Source organism: Hydra vulgaris, chromosome 13, assembly GCF_038396675.1.
Source record: "Hydra vulgaris chromosome 13, alternate assembly HydraT2T_AEP".
NCBI lineage: Eukaryota > Metazoa > Cnidaria > Hydrozoa > Anthoathecata > Hydridae > Hydra > Hydra vulgaris.
In genome coordinates, this window is record NC_088932.1 from 25,277,501 (window position 1) to 25,292,544 (window position 15,044).

Sequence of the window (15,044 nt, forward strand, 5' to 3'; positions counted from 1 at the left end):
ATATTATTATTAAATTTATTATAATGTGGTATTGGTGTATTGATAGAGCGCTAGATTTGTAAGCACCACTGGTAGTACCACGCTTAACTTGTTTCTCTGAGCAGCAGTCTTGTTATTCAAGGTTTGTGTTTCAGAGTTAAAAAGTCAAGAATGGGATGAAACACAACAAAAAAAAATAGCCTCAGCTGTAGTGGCCAACATGGCTTTGGGGAGGTGAAAACATAAAAATAAAGAAATAAAAATTATAGAAAACTACAGAATTTTGTAAGAGATCTTATTATTCTGAAAACCTTTTTATTTTATAAATTTATAGTAAATATAAATTCTATTCTATTTAATGAACAGGGTATCTTTGTGCAATTTGATTTGTCCACTTGTTTTACATTAATAAAACTATATAAATTTTAAATAATGACAGGGATTAACTATGGTTTAACTGCTTTTTCCACAGGTGGAAAATTTTGGTTGGTGGTTATTTTCCTAACTAACAGGGCATTGTTCATAAAAATATAATTTACCTGCAACATAAAAAAGTTGGAGCTAGAATTAGATTGAGGTTATTTCCATCAGTTTGATATATAGTTGGTCAACAAAAATCAATTGCCATCATATATAAAGCATTTTTAAGAGCACAAATTGATAATAATAAGAACATATTGCAATTTAGTTGTTGCATAAAGTTAGCAAAATAAAAAAACAAAAAGAAAACAATAGTATTAACTTTGTAATTATTTCATCTTTACCACCAGTTTTTCTTGAATATTTTCACAGTGATTTTTTCAGAAAGTGAGCCAATTAAAATGTTATTGCTAGCACTGCTTAAGCCAAAAAATTAATTAAGTTCTTAAAAACTAAACTAATGAAAGTTATTTAGAAACTCTATTAACTACTAGCTGTAAAATCAAAGCTCAGTGGTTTCTTGAATAGCACATTAATATAAAAGAAAAAGCAGAACTTTAAATTAGTGTAAAAAAAACCATGTATAAATTGTATGTAAAAATAAGAAAGTACAGTTGACTCTTGACATCTTAAATATTTGATATCTCAAACTTTTTATCAAGAGGATTTTAGCCAAAGCAAATATGTACATTAGGCAGGTCCACTTAGAAGGGTTGAAAAACTACAACTCTGCCACCTTATTTTCCCATTCTATGTTGTTATACAAGAATTTTCTGAATAAAAATTTTGAAAAAATTTCAATTCCCTGACCTCCCTAGGGGTTTGAATATTTTATTTTTAGTACATTTTATTCGTACAAGTTTGCATCACCGAACCTATGCAAAGTTATAGCCCAGTGTGCATAAAACCATCAAAATCTGCCATAAAAAACTCAAAGTTAAAACAACTTCCTTCAAATAGTAATTGTATTAATGAAAATCAAGAGTTATTTTTATTAGAAAAATTTTGATAATGAAGAATTTCAATATAATAACTATGATGAAAACAAAAAATAAAATCAACTAACAGTTGATATTGATGAACTTACAGAAAAAACTTCAACAATTTGTTGGCGTTCAGACCTTGCTTTAAAGTGTTAACTGGCACATCTTTTATGTATGTCATAAGTCATTTTAGGTAAGCAGTAAGCCATTTTACATCAGCTATTTTTGTTATCATTTTTAATTATTTAAACAAGCGGTAAGATAAAAGAAGTAATTAAAATTATAAAAATCATTTTGGAAGTTTAAGTGGCGATTACATAAAAAAATTTGCATGACAATTACATTTGATATTCACGCTATTTACAAATGTAATAACATTTAACAATAAAAGAAAAATTAAAGAAAATTTTGGTTTTATTAACCTAACTTTTCCATCAACAATGTAAAGAAAAAAGATGTTATAGGCAGATAAAAAAGGAAATCATAAAGTAAACATAATTATTTAGGCATATATACTGAAGGCTTTTATATATAGTATATATATAAAAGCCTACAGTATATATGCCTATTTATTTTGTAACTGTTTTTTTTTATAGCACTATTTAATGCCTGATAACGATCTATTCTATTCAGATCTAATTACTATTCTATTTAGATCTAAATAAATATTTAAAAAAGTATTGAAAATATTAGACTTCTGTTATTTATGTTTTAAATGGAATGACCTAAAACTTTCAAGTTTTTTCCAAATATTAATAAGCTCTTTAACATAAGTAAAAATTAGCAAAATAATAAAAATAGGATGTCATTTTTTTGTTTTTTCTGCTAACTTGATATGGAATAAATTCAACAAGAAAGTAAATGTTATCTAACAACATAAATATCCTTCCTTAAGGTAGAATCTTTTGATGGTCATCTTGAAGATAATAGAGAAATATTAATGTGGTGGAGAACTGGTTAGCACTAATTAATGTCATATTAATAACATGTCTCCATCATGAACATGTTTATTTGAAGGGGGTATGCCACAAAAGTAACATGATGCTGCAATCCATAGAAAAATATATAAACCAATAAAAAAATTTAATAAGTGTATTGACAACTTTTATTTTTCAAATTTGTATTGAATAGCATTGAAGAGATATTTTTTAACTATCTAACTTCAATTTAAGTTTGCCAGATGTCCGGTTTTTACAAAGGAGAACACAGTAAAAAAAGTTATTTTTACTGTTTTGGCGCTGATTTTTCCTCCATAAAAACCGGACGTCTGGCAATCCTAGCTCTATTTTCTCTATAATTACAGCTTATTTTCAGCTAACTACTGAAAGTGTAGATTATACACCAGACTTTGTTCAGCAGATTTTAATAGACATTAAAATTTCATTTATTTTAATTATCAGACAAAAAGTTATGCCCACAATTCTAATATAAATAAGCAATTAAGTAAAATTACCAAATTTACTTAATTGATTGATGATATGAAGAAGAAATTTTCCTAAAGTCAAGAAAATCATTGCTAAACAGTAGTTTTAAAGAACTTTAAATATCTAATTTAAATATTCATTTATTCCAATTCTCTAATAATTCTTCATTTGAAAATGGAAAGATAAAACAAGTTGAAGAAACAAAAATTATCACTAATGATGTTGCAACAAAAATTATCACTATTTGGTGCAACATTCTGGATGCCAATAAACCTAAACTTCCTTCAACAAAAATCATTACTATTTGATGCAGAATGTTTGGTCAGAAATTGAACACCAACAACTTTATTGTAAAATAGCCCTTAATTAAAAGAGTACAATGTGAAACCAAAAATTAAAATTAGGATTTTATTTTTAAATTAAAATTTTTCTAATTAAAAAACTAAACAATAATAACAACAACAAAAATAATAATAATAAAATACCTTTGAACAATTCCTGTTTTAATCTTCAATTGACGAACTCTTTGATCTTGAGAGCTCATTTTCAAATAATTTTTAATTTTGTATAACTTAAGCAGTAACTATGTTTAAAGCACAAAATAAATAGGGAGCAATTTATAACTAAATGGATTTTTTTTCAAACAACTTTACATGCCAAAATAAAATAGGATCAAAGTTAATTCTAAGATGAATAATTTATAAGATAAATAGTTGTTTAAATAGATAGACAATTATTTCTAATGATCACTTATTTTTAGATGATAAATAATTACCTGAAATAAAAATACAAAACCTTACAGTTTGATACATTAACAATACAAATCACTATTCTTTAACTATTTTTTACTTGATACTTGTTTGTTTTAGTGTTTTATTCATTATGACGGTGTATACGAATACTATACCGGACCACACCGAGCTACACCGGTTCACACCAGACTATAACGGACCACATTGAAGTCTTTAAAATTATATCATTTTAGTTCATTTCGCGTATATCATCTGCCATTTTAATGGAATAAAAAATAAAAATTTAGACCATTTTTTCTTAATCATATGGTTTTAAATACTATTAACAGGGCTGACGACATGGTGGGGGGGGGGGAGGAGAAGGGGGTCTTTTTCTCAAAAACTAAAAATATACCTATATACTTTAAAATTTTTGAAAATCCCATTTTATTTCTTTTTTTATTTTTATTAATGTTCATTTATTCAACATATTTAATTTGTTATCAACTAGGTAATTATTTTTTTGTTTTATCTTTACTTTGTTTAAATTCATATCTCTACAGGTTATATTGATAGGAGTATAAACCACAATACTATATTGCGTTATAATAAATATTATATTTTGAAACATAAAATAAATTTAAAGCCAATTGGTCTAACGTTTAACATCACCAATAACATATAGAAGCGCTTATTTAATAGATTATCTACTTACGTTATTAACAACGTTATTTTTATCACTTTATGCCAAACTATTATAACTGTGTTAATAGTTTGGCTTAGACAGACATGCTATTAAATTATACCTATTAAAAAATTGCTTCAGAAAGTTTTACATTAATAAGTTGAACTTATATTTATTTTGCAAATATGTACTTATAGATCAAATATCAAATAATCATACTTTGGGCCAGCGCAGTACAGTTTTTCAAACATTACCTTAAGAGTATTTTTAATTACGAGAGTATTCAATTGTTTTATTTAATTGTATATTTCAACGTCGATCGATTTGGCGTTAGTCCAATATTTATTGGACCATTTTTCATTCACGGTCACTCGGATTTAAAGACCTTTGGATATATGTTTTGCGCACCTTGCTCTGCGTTTTAGAAAATGTAATACAGGCCAACTCAAATTGGGTTCATGTATATTGAACTATATAATTAATAATCATCATTTTGATTTTGAAACTGCTTTAGTCTTTTTTTTTTTTATATTTGTATCTGTTTTTTTTTTGTTTGTTTTTTTGTTCTTTATTACAATATTTATTACAATTTAAATAAATAAAACTTTGTTACAATAATAAAAGTTAACAAGTCAAGATATCGTTTAGAAAATAAATATTAAAAATAAATATAAAGAACGCGGATTACTCAAAGAAGACCATCAGGTCTTTGCACAGAGAAACCGCTAATTGCTTGTGGATAAAAAAACAAACAAAAAAATAAACAAAAAAGAATATATATTAAATATATACATATACTAATATAGATAAAGGATTTTCAAAAAATTTTAAAATTTAAAAGTAGATTAGTATATTTTCAGTTGAAAAAATGAGTTTTTAAAGATTTTGTTTAAAAGAATCAAAATTACACTCTTGAGAAAAATCTTTAGAAGTATTTAGAACTATATTATTCCATAAAAATGGTCCGCGAAATGAAATAAAAAATTTACCAAAATTAGTTTGAGAAAGTGGTTGTCGAATTAAATTATCGTTCCTTAAAATATATTTATTTCTATCTCTTTGTAAATACAAGTTACGAAAAGAAACGGGTGATAGGTGGGTCTTGCATTTATACATAAAACAAAGAGTATTAAAAATATTTAACTCATATATATTGAGTGCTTTCATATCATATAAAAGAGGCTTGCGTGAGCAAAACGGTCCTTGAAATTTATAAGGCGTGCTACATGTTTCTGTTGCCGATAGAGAGTTTTAAGTTTACTTTTATAAGTGCTACCCCAAGCAATGTTTGCATAATTAATATGGCAATGAATTAACGAATAATATAACTGAATTAAGGTATGTTTATCTAGAAAGTTTCTTATTTTGTATAAAATGCCTATACTTATTGAAATTTCATTGCACAAGTTAGCAATGTGGCTTTTCCAATTAAGATTTTCATCGATATATACACCTAAAAATCTTGTCACTAGAACTCTTTTAATAATTATGTTATCGATAAAAAGAAAGGGTAAATTGCTTGGCAGCTGGTGCTTTTTTCCATAAGGATGAAAAAGAATCCATTTAGTTTTATCAATATTTAATGATAGTTTGTTTAATCGAAACCATTCGGAAATTTTGGCTAGTTCAATGTTCATGTTGCTAAAAAGTGTAAAAATGTTTTTATGAGAAAGAAATAAGTTAGAATCATCAGCAAACATAATTGTCATTAGGTTAGAAGCTTTTGGTAGATCATTAATATAAATTAGAAATAGGAGGGGTCCTAATATGGATCCTTGAAGAACTCCACATGAAATATTTAACAAATTAGATGATACGTTATCATCTGCATAAACAAATTGTTTCCGATTATTTAGGTAACTTTTAAGCCAAATTAATATATTTCCAGTAATTCCGTACCACTCCAACTTTTTAAAAAGAATTTTGTGATCAATAATATCAATAGCTTTTGCCAAGTCAATGAAAACACCTTAAGTAAATTGAGAATTTTCAAATGAGTCAGATATATTTCTTGTAAATTGTAAAATGGCATGTTCAGTGGAATTGTGTTTTTGGAATCCATATTGATTGCTGTATAATAAATTGTTTATAGAAAGATGATTATAAATTTTATTGTACAAAATTCTTTCTAAAACTTTAGAGAATACAGAAAGTAGTGAAATTGGACGATAGTTACTTATATTCTCAACGTCACCACCTTTTAATATTGGTATGACTTTTGCTAATTTTAGAGCTTGTGGAAAAATTCCCTGTTTAATTGATAGCGAAAAAATCTTAAAGAGTATATCTTTTAAAACATCAAATGAACTTATAATAATGTTGCCGTTAATATCATCAGGGCCTACTGCTTTGTTAGATTTTAACATTTTAAATGCAATTTCAAACTCTTCAAAAGATAATTCAAAAGAGTTCAAGTAAGAGTTTAGAGGGAAACATAGATCAATCATTAAGCTGTTTGCTATAGGAATGTTTTTGGCAAGATTTGGTCCTACAGACACAAAATATTTATTAAACTCTTCCGTATTTTGTCTTTTATCATATAAAAATTCATTATTATGTTTAACCATGTTTGGCAAAGGGTGAGATGTACTTTTTTTGCTGGCAGTAATTTTTCATATTATAAACCAAGTGCGCTTAAAATTTAATCTATATTTATCTAGTAAATTTAAATTATTTTTTTTTTTTGTTTTTTTTTTGAGGCTTTTAAAAGTTTAGCGTAATTTTGACACCAGACTCTGGTGTGGTCTGGTGTAGTGGACTAGTGTGGTCTGGTGTGATTAGGTGTAGTATTCGTATACACCCCATATTTTGATATATTGATTTGTATAAAATAATCTAGTTTAGCTTTAAATAATAAAAAAAAGGTTAGGGTTTGGTTTTCAAAAAAATACCCTCTATGGTTAAGGTAAGGGTTATGGTTTTCAATGGTTATTATTTCGCATAAGACTTGTTTTGAGCTAATGATGTAAGACTTTATGTTTCAGTCAAAATTAAAGATGGCAGGAATAGTGATCTTGCCGAATACCGAAGATTCGGCTAAGCGCTTGGCTGATGCACCGAAAATTCGGTGACACAAATATTTCGTTACAATGCTTGGTTATTATACATAAAAATTTTTCCATTATAGTTATGCATAAAAGTCATACTTTTATACATAACTATTCAAAAAAATTACAAAACTTACCAGCTCAGGTAATTTTTGTAAATTTTCATCTTTCATTTCTTTGGTAATTTCAGAAGTTGCTATAGATAGATATAGGACAAAAAACTCCAAACTAATTAAAAATGATACTTTAACTACAATCTGAATTTAAAACATATGCTAACGTTAGCCCACGGAAATGTCAGTTATACGGTCGTCTTTTTTATCGGGAGGCTGAATAAGTGTGAACTGGCATAGTGCGAAGCAGTTGCAAAGATTTGTATATGTGCGAACTAGCATAAGTGCGAACTGCCATTAGTGTGAAGCAGTTGCAAAAATTGGCATGTGAGAATTGGCATAAGTGAGAATTAGCATAAGTGAAAATCCTATGCCGATGTTTTCAAATTTCTTTGGCTCACTTATGCCAGTTTTTGCAACTGCACTTATGTCACTTTTTGCAGTTTCTAACAGCTCACACTTATGCCAACTCGCACCTATGCTAATCTTTGCAAATTCTTTTGGCGTATTATGCCAGTTTATATTTAGGGGGCGCCCATAAATAACGTCATTATTTTTTTGTACAACTTTTGACTCCCTTCCCTTCCTCCTCCTTTTGTTTGGTTGTCTTTTTTTCCTATCGCCCCCCCCCCCTTCTTTAAAAGAATGTCATTAAATTGGGACCCCCCTCCTCCTCCTTTTATTTTTTTAAACAAAAGGGCAGAGAAAAATAACTTATTTTAGAAATACAACTACTCTTCTTGATTTTTATGTTATTTATGAGAAAAGTAAAAAAATAAGATCAGGATGAGCAAAATTGGACAAGAATTACCCCATGCAGCAACTTTTGATTAATACTACTTATAATGATAGCGCAAGCTTTACATTTAAAAAAATATTTTTTAGAAGAAGTTTCAAAGTAAAAACATATAAGGTATGCTGGCTATTTATAAGCATTATGACCAAATAATCTTTTTTTATTAAAATTTTTTTTTTTAAACTCATTTGAAAGAAATATTTTCCAATCAAAAAATTGAACATTCATATAATAAAATCCATGCTCTTCTCGGAGTTTCAATCAAAACCATTAATAGTATTAGTATTTAGTTAGTAAGTAATATTATTATTAATAATTTAATATCTTTTAATATATAATAATAATAATAATACCAATAATATTAATACAACTAATACTGCATAATATTGTAAGTAATAATCAGTCCCGTCACTAGTGGATTGGAGACCCCTCTCATCTCTCCATAAAACCTGGCATTAAGGCCTTAAAATCCTAAACAAACCTCTAATAAGTATTACAAAAAAAAAAAAATAAAGCTACTTTGATGTGCAAAAGGGCTCCTGACTCCTCAAGATTCCTGAAGGAATCTAAAGGAGGCTATATAGGACTCTTTACTCCTCTTAGAGGAGCAGCTAAAGCACTAAAATCTTAAATTCTAGATTATTTTAAAAAATACCATTTCATTTTGAAAAATTTGTGTGTGCTGGGCTGTGATGGAACTAATGCAATCACTAAAAACTAGTGTGATCTTATAAAATTGATTGAATTAGAACTTCAATGACCTCTGAATTAGGTAATTTTTCTTCTACATGCAAAAAAGCTTCCACTACGCCATTTGTTTGCGGGTTCACATGGAACAATATCTGGTCCAAGATTCAATATATGTTTTATTAGAAATTCCCTAACAAAATGTGAGATCAAAAAAATATTATTAATTTTCAACATTTAAACATAATGTAAAAATTACAGAGGTGGACAGAAATCTCATGCTTAAAAGCTAAACTTGTTAATGTTATTTTAAAAGAGTTTTTAAAATAACATTATTTTTATAACAATGATATTTTAAAAGAGAGTAAACTTTAAAACAACATGTTTATAATTTAAGTTATAACTTAAAATAATCCATTTGAAAAGAAGGATGCATCAAATCATTATTAGGAATAAAAAATATCAAATACCGTAACACGGGTTTATATTTTATGCCTTGATTATTTTTGATATGTTCCTACTTTAATTCACCACAGAAAATTTGAGTACCATGCTTCTTCTATTTAAACGTTCTTTAAAGCGGCGCGTTTTTTTCTATTATTTAAATTCTATGTGGCAAATACTGTCAAAAAACCATATTGCCTTTCCCGCACACTCAATAATATAACTGTCAGCTAGATGTCAACAAGTAACTGAACTTGCTTGTGAAATTTACGGTGCAGAACTTTTATGTGGTTTGTTTTTTATCATGTTCACTAAAGTACAAAGACTGAATTTGTTATACTATAATTTTGGTAAAAAGATTTGGATATTATTTTTACTGTTTTTTCATACAGTTTCGAAAAAAAAAAATACCTAAGCTCATTTAAATGAGTTTTTTTGTAAAAATGAGGTTACTTTATTACTCCATATCATTAAAAAAATCTCCGTTTCATTAAAAAAATCTCCATATCATTAAAAAAATCTCCGATAATTTTATTTGTATTAAATGAATATACATTTTTCTTATTTACTTCTTTTTTATATTTATGATTGCTATTATTATTATTGTCATTGTTATTATAACAAATATAATAAATTAAAGTCATTTATATATACAAAAATGCTTAAAAATTTTACACACAAGAGATTTAAGTTTCATTTTTCTTTTTTTAATTGAATTTTTAGGCGGTAAACTTTGTTTGCTATTTCTTTTTTATTTATTTACGATTCGAGAAAAAATCGGAGTTTCGAGAAAACTTTGTAATAAATCAAAAAATTAAACTAGTTCTAGTCTAGTTGATAATTAAACACTGTTCTTTTATTTACTTTTTTTAATTTTATATATTTCGATTTATAATTAATAATAAATTTTTTAAAAATTTATATTTTTATATTTCTTAGAACTTAAATATTTTTCTTATCACAATCTTTTAACGAACAAGTTATATCTAATAAATGGCTTTCTAACCGGCATCGGTTAGGAAGAAGGCGTGAACTTTCAGTTAAATGCCCTTCCGCGTTGCTCTGTAATAAAGACTTCTTGGAGTACCTATAGTAAAAACTAAAAAAAAAATTAAAAAAAGGTATTTATTCTGAAGATCTTTTAAAATAATATTTTAATAAAAAGATGAAAACATCTATCATTTCGTCAGAAAGCGAACTACAAAACTTTGTGACAAATCTGGAAGACGAGGAGAAAACTCTTTCTGCTTCCGAGGAAGTTTCTTGAATTCTGTGGATGGCTTGTTCAAATTTCAAAATTGCTTCTGATTTTACACCAGTTACTTCGTATTCTTTTAACTGATCGGTGAAGGTCTTGACTTTTTTTGGCTTTTTAGCTGTTGATTGATTTTGATATAAAACTTCTTGAATTTCGATACAAAAAGATGTCGATTGTGATGGTTCTTCTTGTTTGCTTTTAGCGCAATCATCTGATTTTGTTTGGAGACTATTTTCTTTTGTTGCAAATAGTTAATCAAATAATTTTGCTGCACAAACTTGAATATTTTTTTTAGAAGTGTAAAAAAATGTGTGGCTTTTATTTAAAAAAAAAAACGGGATTGTGCAAATAACGACTCAATGATACCAACATAATGTTTTTACAATTTTTGTATCTGGAGATTAACGCCTCTGCAAAATTAGAACTGATGTTAGTTTCTAGAACCTTCAATTTCCTTACTAATGTTTCCATAATGATGTCACACAAATCCAAGTCAATTTCATCTAACATGTTTAAGCAGTTTAGTTCTTCGAGTGTTTTTTTTATAGCTTCTAAGCGATCCAAAAATCTTTTGATCATCTGAAAAACACTGTTCCATCTAGTGCGGTTGTCGAGCAACAGTCCTTTGTCATGCGAAGATCCGTAAATTTTGTGTATTATACTTTTAAGAACTTCATATCGAAACGATGAATATTTTAAAAATTTAATTAGTATTTGAAGTTTCTGTAGATTTTTTTCGATATTTTCTTCATATTCAATCTTATTCTTCGAATATTCAATAAAAAACTCTCCTTCAGTCTCTCCATCAGTTTCCATTTTGTTTCAATATCCGATTCAGTTTCTTTGTTCACAATTTCGCGACAATCTTTTTTAGCGTATATCAAATCACAAACACTCAAATGAATTGAATGATTCTGGCAGATTTGATGTGGAAACTTAAATATGGTACCCAATTTCACCATCCAGCTACAGCCATCCGTAGTTTTACCTGCAACATCTTCATCATCTATACCGAATTCTTTTAATTTTTGTATTATCAAAATGTTTAATGTTTCGGCAGAACTAGGAGTTGGCAATCTAACCATTCCTAAACAATATGTTCGTTCGTGATGAACATTTAAATTGTAGTAACTTCTACCTCTATTGCTACACCATTCGTCTGTTAGTCCACCTGTTAGTCCAAATTTTTCTCCAAAACACCTGTTAGTCCATATTTTTCTCCTTTTGCTTTCAATCTAGCCAATTCAGCGATCATTAAACATTTGGCTTTAGCATAAAACATCTTAATTTTTTCTGAAATTGTGAACCCTTACTTGGGCAAACTATGCTTTTTGTTTAGAATGCTGAAACACTTAGAATGCTTTTTGAAAGTTTATTGCTAAACTTTCAAAAAGCATTCTAAGTGTTTCAGATTGAGTTATGGACCTAATCGAATATCCATCAAGAGCTGTCAACTTGGCAAGAAAATAGTTTAACGACATCTTAGTCAAAACTGGTCTGGAGCTGGGTGGTTTTAAATCTATTTTCTCGCAACTTTTGACGTGACCAATTAGGCCGTTTGTGCTGCTTCCTGGACAAGCGATTCTTTTATGGCATTTTTTGCAATCTCCGTATTTCTTATCATTTACCACAACCCAGTGGGAAAAAAGACGTCAAAAAGACGTCTTTTAAAGTCTTATTTCTGATGTCTTAAAGACGTCTTTTTTTAGTCGGTTATGCAAATCTAAAAGACATCTTTTTTCGACATCGAAAAGACGTCTTTTTTGGTCTTTTTCTTGTCATGAAAAGACATAGAAAATGCGTCTCTAAGACGCCTTTTTTAGTCGAATATGCAAATCTAAAAAAATCTTTTTTTGACATCGAAAAGACGTCTTTTTTGGTCATTAAAAATGCGTCTTTAAAACGTCTTTGTTAATCGACGTTATTTGTTTAATCTAGAAAAGTTTTTTTTCTTGAGAAGAAAAAAAACCACTTTCAGATGTCAATATAAAAGAGGAAGCATTTTCTACATCTTTTATGTTTAAACATAGACGAATTATTTATAAATAAAACAGAAGTATTATTCAACATAACATATTTATTTAAAAATCATCAGCAGATTCATTTCCAGATTCATAACTTTCTTTATCTTTCTCTTTCTCCTCTGGTTCTTGAGCTCTGTTTCTTGACGTTGTTGTTTCCTCAGCCCCCCAATTTGATCAGGGGCGTTCTTTAGCTTTCTCTGAGTGAAATTAATTATTTCTCGTCGAGAACTCTTTTTATTCGAGCTGGCTACAATTTCTAAAAAATGAGTGAACATGAAAAACAGTAACTTGTTTTAATGTAATATAAAATAGCAAATTAGATATGATTAGCCAAACACACTAGACTTACCGACTATTAATTCAAAAATGGCTGATCCTTTTAACCCCCTCTTGTTTGCAGCTCGGTCTTTTCTTTTTGTCCCCACTAGGTTAAACTGGGACAGGAGTGCAATGGTAAACAGTCTAAAAATATAGAAAAATGAATACGCTAAAGAAATGTACGGCCATCAAAATGACTGCTCAACAATGAATTATATTATGTAGTACTTAAACCAATCAAAACATTGCATCTCTCAGAAAAACCAAGTTATAGAAAACAGATATTGATATTTTTCTGTCTTCTATGACATAACTTTTAAATTTAATTTCGCTGAAATTAAGCATTGTAGACCCATAAAATTTAGAAATCCGTTATTGACTAAAGACCATCAAAATTGAGAGGATAATTTACCTAATACACCTTGTTAGTTGTTATTCATTTAAACTGGATAAAAGTATTATTTAAAGCTCTATTTTAGCCTGAAACATAATGATGCTTTACTTAACAACATAACATTATAAAAACTGGCGATACCATTAGCAACACAGATGGAATACACATAAACAAAAAAATAGACTAGAAAGCTGTAATAATGTTTAGGTATAAGAAAGTGTACCTTTCCAGTATCATTTTCACTTGGTCTTTTGTATCCGAGCCACGGACTTGACGTCTGAAACCATCCGAACCACGGATTATATTATATAGCTATATGATATATATACTCCCTGTATATGTAAATAAATAAATATATATATATCATATATATATATATATATATATATATATATATATATATATATATATATATATCATATATATATATATATATATATAGACGGGTTGGAATTGTTTTGAGTTTGTCTGTTGATCTACGCATGCGCAAATTCTTGGCAGTCAAAACAAATTGTTGTGTGTTAATTTTTAGCTAGACTTCGTATAATACTTCTGAAGATGTATTTTACCATGTTAAACAGTAGTGATTTTTTTCCCCAGCAAAACATAATCAATAAGAAATTAAACAAATTTACGGAAGGCTATTAAATGTATTTGGTGTAAGCATAAATCTATTAGGAATAAAAGGGTAGTTTTCAAACCTTGTTATATAATTATAACATCTAATTATAAGACACAAGTATATCAGAACTTGCAGAAATTAATGATATTGCCGCATAAAGATAAATTGTATTTTAGTCCGAGCAACTTAAAATAAAAAATGAATGAAGGCAATTAAGTAAGATTTTGATTAAACAAAGTCAATAATTATTTGTTAACAACAGAGGTTTGTGTATTTTCTATCTTTAGTACACTTTTACGGGTCAAATAAAGAATTGCAACTACACAAAATCTGACATAGACCCAAAAAAAAAAAAAAAGAAACCTTCAAAAATATTTAAAAATAAATCAAGATTAGCACACAAAAAAACACATTATCTCTAATTGTAGACACAATCAATATAAAAAAACATTACTTTGATTTTGTTTACATTATTTTGACAAGGAAATATTTTACAAAACTTTTTTTATGAGAACTAGTATAAAATATCATAAGTAACTTTAACTCATATAACAAAATATCCTTAAACCAAGCCTTTAAGGTTTTTCAAAAAAAAAGTTTTAAAATAAAAAACAAAATTTAATGAAAAAAATAAAAATATATTTGAAGCTTTATAAAAGAATTACTAAATGAATGTCTAAATATTTAAAAAAATCATTTCAAAGGCAAAATAAATGCCAAATCTTGTTTTTAACAATAGGTGGCTATGAAAATAAACGTTTTTTATAAGCCGAAATACATTGCAAAATAATCGTGTAGACAGAAGAACCCTATTAAACATAATTTTATTTCAAGCAACTGTTGCATATCCAGGAACCAACTGAAGCTCGTGTAACTTTCACACAAGAATAATGAAACCATTCAACTTTACAACCTGGTTTATCACATGCTATCGTTGGTTCAAAACAGGGTCTTTTACAAATACAGTAATACTTTTGTTTATTGTCTAAACATACATCATTTTTGCATGTAACAACATCAGAAGGTAAACACTCAATGAATAATTTCAAGAGCAAAGGCATCATTTCATCAATAAACTTTAAGTCTCTTGTAACTCGAACTAATAAATAATGATTTAAA

At 27.8% G+C, this 15,044-nt stretch overlaps 1 protein-coding gene and 1 long non-coding RNA gene across 2 annotated transcripts in view; both read right to left on the bottom strand.

Annotated features, from left to right (window-relative positions):
* Nucleotides 1-3,464, bottom strand: part of LOC100199759 (tubulin-specific chaperone A) — a 9,522-nt gene extending 6,058 nt beyond the window's left edge. The window contains exon 1 of the mRNA XM_065815473.1: nt 3,292-3,464. Coding sequence (XP_065671545.1) covers nt 3,292-3,350 — 59 coding nt within the window. The 5' untranslated portion in view covers nt 3,351-3,464. The remainder of the gene's footprint in view (nt 1-3,291) is intronic.
* A 9,162-nt stretch (nt 3,465-12,626) lies between these two features.
* Nucleotides 12,627-13,649, bottom strand: LOC136089387 (uncharacterized). Its single transcript, XR_010643006.1, has 3 exons — nt 13,527-13,649; nt 12,941-13,053; nt 12,627-12,847 (listed from the first exon to the last, which is right to left on the bottom strand). It is a non-coding gene; the product is annotated as an uncharacterized LOC136089387 (long non-coding RNA).
* Nucleotides 13,650-15,044: the final 1,395 nt, after the last annotated feature.